Source organism: Orycteropus afer, unplaced genomic scaffold (assembly GCF_000298275.1).
Source record: "Orycteropus afer afer isolate SDZICR_OR568_19922 unplaced genomic scaffold, OryAfe1.0 scaffold00132, whole genome shotgun sequence".
In the NCBI taxonomy this organism is placed as follows: Eukaryota; Metazoa; Chordata; class Mammalia; order Tubulidentata; family Orycteropodidae; genus Orycteropus; species Orycteropus afer.
The window spans coordinates 6135453-6144478 of NW_006921719.1; the positions used below are offsets into that span (position 1 = coordinate 6135453).

Consider the following 9026-nt stretch of genomic DNA (forward strand, 5'->3'; position numbering starts at 1 on the left):
TTCTGTGTGGCCACTGCAGTGAATTATCAAACCCAGGAGAGAAGTGGTGGGTGCTTTGGGAGGAACAGTTGGTGAAAGGGCTGGAGGGAGGCAGCATGTTTGGCCTTGCAGTAACAGGCCTTGGGTTACTGCTGTCTTCCTCTTGTGAGATTAGAGGAGGTCAGAACATGTGGCCTCGTTACCATTTTTGCACATCTAATTATAACATTTCTAAGGGTGTCCAGTATGCTTCAAAGAAATGGTAGTTAGTAATATGAATACTCTGCACTCAAATCTCAGAGTCTATCATCTACACCACCTGCCTCACTGTACTAAGACACCAGGATGAAGCTGGTGACCTTGGATGAGATACAAGGCTTACTCATATCCTAAGAAACTTCTCCCTGGTTTTTGAGTTTGTTTGTTTTTAACTTTAACTTTTTAAAACGTTCTGTCCTCTAAAGCATTTCAGGTTATTCTGAGATGTCTGCCTCACCCTGTGGCATCACGAATCTTCCCCTATTTAAGGGAAGACTTGATCCAAGCAGGCAAGCCATCCAGGGGAAAACCAGTGTCACAAGCCGCTTCACAGGAAGGTCTGTGCCAGAAAGGACCACAGGCCCCATCACAGCCCTCACTTCGGCAAGAGCATCAAGGCTGGCCTGGGGCAGGTCTGAACTGCTAGAATTGTAACATTCATAACATGTATCTTAGGGCTACATGTAAAATTATGGCCGTAATATTAATCACAGAAAAACATATGACACAAATACAAAGTATTTTATGTCTATAATAGGAATTCAAGAAAAAATAGCTTTATAGCCATGCCTGGCAATATGCTAAAATTCTATACACTGAATGGCATAAAGACACAATGATTGAGAACTCATTTCCCTTGAATTCTAGAAATAAATCACAGTTGCTTATTACAGGAACAAAAAGTTTGGTCTCATTTTCTCAAGTACACTTTCAGAGGGAAACTTCCAGTAGCAGTTCAATATAATGTACCAAGGGCCAATGACCCGTAACAGGGAAAAACATCAGTGAGGGGTTAGTCGTATACAAAGAGAATTTTACTTTAATTTAGGGAAATATAATAATTCAATTACTCTACTTTGTAAATTAAGAACAGGCAACAAATTTTATTCCATAGCTCAGAAACACTGAGAAACCACTAATGTCGACTGAGAAGGCTGGCCAGTTTTGTGGAAAAGAGTGGGCTAGCAGGACAAAGAGAGAAGGAAGAAGAAGGAAAATGTGGTGAAAAATAAGAGAAAACTGGATGAGGACAAGAGAATGAGAAAAGCAAAAGGAAGAGAGAGGTAGGCTGAGAGGATTCTGAGAGCTGAGTGCTGCAGAAAGTAACACGTGGTTAAAGGTTAATGTGTGGCTACACTACTATCACCTGTGTGTATTGCCCATCCAGGTTCACTAATCCTTAAATTTTTATAGGGAAATCCACTCTGCTCACCATGGTGGAAATAAATTATCCCCTGGGTACAAATATTCAGAAGGAGCAATAACCAGAGACTGACACAAAACTAAATCTAAATTCTACAGCATCCACTAGTCGAAACTGGTTTCTACTTCTCCTCTGGGTAGGATGGATGGATTTTCCATTTCTGTACCTTGATTCATGCAATTCTCCATTCAATATACTTTTATGGAAGTCCTACTGTGTGTTAGGCCTGGGGGACAGAAAAGTGAATGAATGTGACTGGCACCTTTACAAAGCTGACTAGTGAGATATGGGGGGAGGGAGGTAGCATTAACCATCAATCACCCTCAGTTAGATAGGTATTTGAAACATAGGAGGGAAGGTGCTCCTCTGATACTCCTTTCTCACATTCAAATCTTTCAAGGGCAGCTCAAGTCCTAGCTAAGGAAAGTAATGGAGTAAACCCACAGATTAACAAGAAAATATTGAAATGTTGCGGTTAAAGCTCATAGTGATTAAAAACAAAACAAAACTGTAATTGTTCAAACTGAACACAGCATTCATTATCTGTAACTAAGTAGTCCATAACTTCTGAAATGAATAAACAGCCAGAATATCTTTAGTAATATTTAAGTAAGTTCATAAAGACAAACCAGCCTAATGTATTACAAGATTCTAAAGTACCTTTGGAATGATTAAGATGTAAATTGTGTTTACTGAGTATGATAGTTGGAGCTGTGTCAACTTGGCTGGACCACAATTCTGAGTGGTTTAAGCAATTGTGATGTGGGTTGTTCTAATGATGGGATTAGATGTATATGTTTTGAGCAGCCAATCCGTTGAAAGGGAGTTTCCCTAGGGGTGTGGCCTGCTTCCAGTACATTTATGGACATCCTGAGAAAACAGACACTCTTCTGTGGATCTGGATTCTGTTGTGCTGCCTATAACTGTCCGTGAACGAACAATCCATCATTTGGCCTGAAGATCTTGGATTCATCATTCGTTGGAGTCAACAGCCAGTATACTGCCTGCCAACCTTGAGCTTGTCACCCCCTGCAGCTGCATGAGTCGGGAAAAGCCTCCAGCTTGATGTTTGATCCAAGAACTTGGGACTTGCCAGCTTCTATAAGTGTGTGAGCCATTTTCCTAAGATAAATTTCTCTTTCTCTCTCTCTCTGTCTACATATAAACTTTACTGGTTTTGCTTCTCTAGAGCACCCAGTCTAACACACTGAGTTTTATTGTTAAGTATATTTCTTGTACTTTAAATACTGGCATCTCAAGTAAGGATCATTCCTTCACATGTGGTCTGCCTAAAATATACCTCGATGACGGCAGTGAATTTGGTTTTAGGGTTTTTTTTTAATAATCAAACATTGGAAAATGCTGCATACTCTAAACACCACTTGGAAATTCAGTGTATTTTAGGAAATTAAGTTCTCTAACAAGTTCTACATTAACAAACCTGTTGAACTTAGTTTAAATGAGCATTTCCCAAAGTTATTTGACCATGAAACCCTTTTTTTCATTTAAGTACTTATCAACAATCCAGAATTTGCTTTATGGAACACACCATAGGAAAAGCTATAGTGTATATAGCATACACTGCTTAATTATCTGAAATGCAATTATTAATCTCTCAGCTACTCTCAATAAACTGATGTTTACATAGGAATACAAATACTTCCAATGGATTTCTTATTGAAATTATTTGCTGAAATTCATTCAAAGATATGCTGACATACTGCAGTGTTAAGAAATATGTTTTAATGAACTAAAATTGAATGCTGAGATAATATAAAGGAACTCAAATTGCATAATAATTTATTTTGTTAAACTACTAGAAGTTTCTCATTTCCTTCTCTCATCATGTATTTGTAAATTTCCAGAGTATATATTTAATAACTCAAATTAATTTTAAAAGATTCATTCCCTTAAAGAAAAAAAAAAATTGAACTCAAAAGAGAAATACAGTTCTACTCTGACACACATGGGGTCACCATGAATTGGAATCGCCATGAAGGCAACAAATATCTGTAACTGAGATGTGGCCTTGGCACATATAAAACCCACTGCCACAGAGTCAATTCCAACTCATAGCAACCTTCAGGGTAGAGGAGAACTTCCCCATAGGGTTTCCAAGGCAAAATCTTTATGGAATCAGACTGCCTCATCTTTTTCCCAGAAAGCGGTTGGTGGGTTCAAACTGCTGACCTTTTGAATACTTTAGCCACTACAACACCAGAGCTCCTTCAACATGTATAGTTAATGAATACAGACGTGGTACTCTTATTCATGTCTGTGGTTGTTATCATTACTTACAATTTGTGTGTATTTTAAAACCTATGTAGGAGGTTTTATGGAACTCAAATCCCAATGACTGAAAAAGTTTCATCATTCACAGTTAATCAAAAATACATTAAACAAATATTCATTTAGCATTTACTATATGTGTCATTGGATTAAACATTGTAACCATGAATGTGTATTTCCTGGGCCCCAATTCAAGACAAGGAGCTCTGGTAGCACAATGACTAAAGCACTTGACTGCTAACCAGAAAGCTGGCAGTTCAAACCCACCTGCCACTCCTCGGAAGGAAGATGGGGAAATCTACTTCCGTAGTGATACTGCCTCGGAAACCCAAGGAGGAGTCGCTATGAGTCAGGTACACTCAACAGCACATAACAACAACAATTCAAGACAATGATCTGACAGTGGCACAGAATACCAGGAGCTGAGACTCAGAGGACCTAAAGACACTGTGGATAACAGAAGAGCAAGTTCCTGCCCTCAAGATGCTTACAAGTCATCTAGGTGAATTTTTGGACACTCACATCTCCACCAAATGCAGGAAGACAGTTTTAACACATGGGCCTCTTTCTAAAAGGACTACTTTGGTGACCTAAAAGTTTAATATTTGTTGTTGTTATCTGCCATCGAGTCAGACCCGACTCATAGCGACCCCTCCTTGGGTTTCCGAGGCATTATCACTATGAAAGTAGATTGCCCCATCTTTCTTCCAAGGAGTGGCTGGTGGGTTTGAACCACCAGCCTTCTGGTCAGCAGTCAAGTGCTTTAGGCACTAAGCTACCAAACCTCCTAAAAGATTAATACTAGTTAATGCAAAATAGCCAATAATTAGGTTTGGGTCAAAAATGTGAAAGCTGTTCAAGTTTCTCCTTTCATCTCCTACACCTGTGTAATGATTTTCTTTTAATGTCAGTTAGAAAGTGTAATGTATAAGCATTATTACACTGATATTACGAGCAACTTGGGTTAATCTGAAAATATCACAGACCTCTTCAAAGAATCTATAGGAAAAGAAATCCAATTTCTGATCATCAGAACAAAACTGAATTTTCACTTAGGGTGAATGGAGTAAGGAAGGGGTGGGTATATTACTTCAGCGATGATATGCAACACTGAAAAAGACTTTTTCACTTTCATACAGAAAACTCACTGCCATCGAGTCGATTTGACTCATAGCAACCCCTCCTTAGGTTTCCAAGACAGTATTCTCTACGGAAGTAGACTGCCCAACCTTCCTTCCGAGGAGTGGCTGGTGTGTTTGAACAGCCAGCCTTCTGGTTAGCAGTCAGATGCTTTAGGCACTATGCCACCAGAGCTCCCATATAGATAAGGTATCATGATGTCTGCCAGAAATGTAAGACAGAAAGTAAACCAAACTATATCCCTCAAACGTTACAGTCCTCAGTGAAACAGGCATTTTTGTAATGACTCTTTTTAAAAGACGCAGTAATGAGAGGTATATGATAGTCAACACTCTGTGGCAATGGACATTAGAATTTTTCCCCTTAGTTTAATAAAACATAAAACTATACATGAATCCCAGCCTTGAAATTTCAATGTTGAGAATTGGAAAGCCGCTGCAGTCTGTCTTCGTGAACATTTTTTCCTTTTTCTTTCCCTTAGAAAAACCTTAAAGACTAAGCCCAGAAACTTCGACCAGTCATAACAACGCAATACAAGCTGGAGAAGGCACTTTAAAACAAGAGGGGGGGATCAGAAATGTCCCACTACGATTGCTTAATAAAACATTAACTTTGTTCTGCTGACTGCTTCAAAAATAGCGTTGCTCATAGTATTTTTCTAAGTACATGCGCTCTGGACGCAGTGTTTATGCTAACAAACGTGAACCTCAAAATACATGTGCAATGAAGCAAAACTGATACCGTTCCAGATTACACTTCAACAGTCCTAAAGAATACAGTTCAAGAGCAAAGCTGACAGAGGGAAAACAAACACAGGGCGGTCGAGTCTAGTATCCCCGCTTCACAGGGCCAGTAGCCCTTCCCTTTCTATCACGGGAGCCAGAAGAACAAAGTTCACAGTGATTAAACTCTTCAGGGAGAGCGCCAGAATATCCCGGGGGTTCGTCCGTTAACACCTGGCTCTTCAGGAAGGAATTGTTTCGACCGTCTAGGTCACGTTCATAGCGGGTCTGGTCGGTCCAGTCATCGGATACATCCCAGGAACCGGCACCGCGGCTCCTAGGGCGCCCTAATTGCAATCCTATTAATTTCTGTCCCAGGGACCGAAGCCAGTTCCACTCTGAACACTACCCGAGCCGGCTGGCGTCAGTCAAAGTCATCTAAAGCGGGGCAACAGAGCACCGCCGCCCTGGAAGGCCCCAGTGTAAAGTTGCCGCCCGACGGGCCGGGCCGTTTCGCCGCTGACGGCAGTCCCGGGCCACCCCCCCACCCCCGCCTGCCCGGCTTCCCTTACCTTTTTGTCGCTGCCGCCGTTAGGCTCCTGCTCCGCAAGGCCGGCTCCACAGTCCAGGGTCGAGGGTGCCGTCTTCAGTAAGGGCCGGATGCGCAACCCCAAAGATCTGCGGGACGTCGGTGGTGGCGCTGCGAGTCCTGGCGACTCTTCCGCCTCCTTGCTGCCTTGGTGCACCGACTGGCTCTCGGAAATGCGGATGCTCGGTGCGCAGCCCATGCTGGCGGCGGCACTACAGACACGCTGGCGGGCAGCCCCGATCCGGTCAGCAAACGGCCCGCCCGGCGCCTCGGGGCCGCCGCGGGCGCCGTGTCATCGCCTCCTCGGCGGGCGGGCGGCAAGCGCGGGTCTCCCGTCAGGAAGTGCGGCCGCCCTTTTTATCGCGGTGCGGGAGCAGCGGCGGCAGAAGCGGGGAGGGGGGGCTGGGTCAGGCGCAGCGTGGCCGCCCCTCCGAACATGCCCTTCCTGAGAAGGGAACCGCTGGCCGCCTCCCTCACATCGCCGCGCTCGCCTGGGCAGCGCCGCGCTTCCGGGGAAATTCGGGGGAGGAGATTTACACACTCCCAACCCCAGAGCCGGCCCGTCCGCGCCGCGTGAGCAACACCGCCTTCGTTGTGAGGCGGCGCGACCCCCCGGGGAAGTAAGTTCCCAGCCGAGCCCGCTCTCCGCCCTGTTCACGCCCTGCGGCGCTGCCGCCACCGCCTTCTCCGGCCCTGGCTCCGCCTCGCTAAGGACACCCACGCCGCTCCACCCGCTGGGCCACCGCCCCGCGAAAAAGCGCCCCTGGACCGAACGCCAACAGTGGGGAAAGGTGCCCCAAACGCCCCCGCTGTCCGAGGGGTGAGGAGGAGGAGGCCGCCGAAAGAAGCCCGCCGGGTGAGAAAAAGAGGCACCTCAGTCCTAGCTACGTCTGGGGCCGCGCCGTCGAGAATCGCAGAAACGGTTGGGCGCACGAGGAGCAGCGGACAGCGCAGCTCCGGCTCCGCGCTCCGGACCGATTCTTGCCGGCAGCACGGAGCGCCCAGCCTCCAGCGGTGACCTCCAGCGGGTGCTGGCGTCAATGCAAAGCAGCTGAGGCGCCCGCCGCCTCCTTCTTCGGACGCAGCCCGCGACTGAGCATGCGTGGCCGCGACGGGGGAGGCTCGAGGCCCGCGGGAGTCAGCAATCCAGAGGAAGGGAAGGGACTTGTCCAAGTGCACACAGCCACCAGGGCTCAGACAAGCAGGTTCGAATCCTGGCTCCGAAATTTAGTAGCTCACTATCTCAGTCAGCTTTGGTTGGTGTTTTCATGCGTGGCCGGTGGAGGAACGTCTCGTTGGAGTGATTGTGACAAGTTGGAGAGAGCGCTTGCACTCCAGGTCCCAGAAGGGTAGGGTCTGAGCTATGTTGTCCCGGCCCGCGGCCCACGGGCGCACCCGTTCTGCACCTGGGCCTGACGCACCACACCTCGCGGCGGCTACACGTTCATGGCAACAAGCTGTTGGCGCCATCCTGGTCTTGTCCCTTCGGTTAGAAGGACTAGTCGCCATTGATCTCCTAGACTTCAAAGTTTCCCTGCTTGCACGAGTATAAGCAGGGGAGAGGGTGACCACCGTCCAACCGGTCCTGAAGACAGCACCGCACACACACCACCTGCTTGCTGTGAGACTTTGGGCAAATCTCTTAACTTCTCTGGGCCTGAGAGTCCCAGTCAGCGGGAGGGCGGCGCCCCGCTTCTACCCAATTGCGGCCGATCTAGGACCCATGCCAACTTCCCAGCGGCTCTCAATTCGCCGATCCCGCCAGGTGGCCCAGCCAGCCTGTCCCTTCCTTCCCCCTCCCACTGTCCACACCTTCTCTAGAGCGGGGCGGGAGCGACCCTGAGATACCTCGGCTGCCTCCTCTGGCCCGGCTGCCGTGAAGACGCGGAGGCGTTTTCCACTCTGGAGTGTCTGCTGCAGCTCTGGAACTGATACACCAGCTCTGGGGTACCTGGTCCCTTGCGGCGGCCGCGCTTCCTGAGCTCAGAGGAACCTAAACCTCGCAGCCCCAGCGACTCTTGAGCCGCGATCTTCCGGGCACCCTTGCACACCGGGTGACTCCGCGACTACTGATCTGCAGAAGGACCGGGTAATGCGAAAGCAGATCTGTTGGGATCTACAGTTTTCTCCCTATGCTGGCCAAACTGGCATGAACCACTGGCATGTGGCGCCATTGTCCAGTTTAAGCACATCAAGCACTACTATTTTTGCCTCCCTGCCTTATAAATAGGAGCTCTGGTGGCGTAGTGCCTAAGGCATTTGACTGCTAACCAGAAGGCTGTTGGTTCAAACCCACCAGCCACTCCTGTGAAGGAAGATTGGGCAATCCAAGGAGGGGAGTCGGATCCAACACCACCGCAGGGTTTTTGGTTGCCTTATAAAGATGTCTCGAGAAACAAAGGAAAAAATATATATTTTTTAAGTTATTGTATCTAAATTATGGGAGCACTGGTAGCATAGTGCCTAAGGCACGTGACTGCTAACCAGAAGGCTGGCTGTTCAAACCTACCAGCCACTCCTCGGAAGGAAGATGGGGCAATCTACTTCCGCAGTGATACTGCCTCGGAAACCCAAGGAGGGGTCGCTGTGAGTCAGGGCCCACTCGACGGCACACAACAACAACCATCTAAATTATAGAATGTTTTCTGCCTTTGACCTGTTGTTAGAAGGTAAATTTTCCAGGCAATCTGCATCCCTCTGATAAAAGAAAGTGTGATCCATGAAGCAACACTCTGAACCACCAAAGTGCATGGAAGTTAAACAGTTGTCCTCTTTCCTCTATTTCTGCCCTTCAGAGTCTGCCTAGAAGTCCAGCCTTGACAATTGTGGCTCTGACCTTGCCTCA

The 9026-nt window shown here is 47.1% G+C and overlaps 1 protein-coding gene across 1 annotated transcript in view; it reads right to left on the reverse strand.

Moving 5' to 3' along the window:
* Positions 1-6380, reverse strand: part of PDE8A (phosphodiesterase 8A) — a 259288-nt gene extending 252908 nt beyond the window's left edge. The window contains exon 1 of the mRNA XM_007945121.2: positions 6165-6380. Within this exon, the coding sequence (XP_007943312.2) occupies positions 6165-6380 (216 nt within the window). The remainder of the gene's footprint in view (positions 1-6164) is intronic.
* Between the last annotated feature and the right edge of the window lie 2646 nt (positions 6381-9026).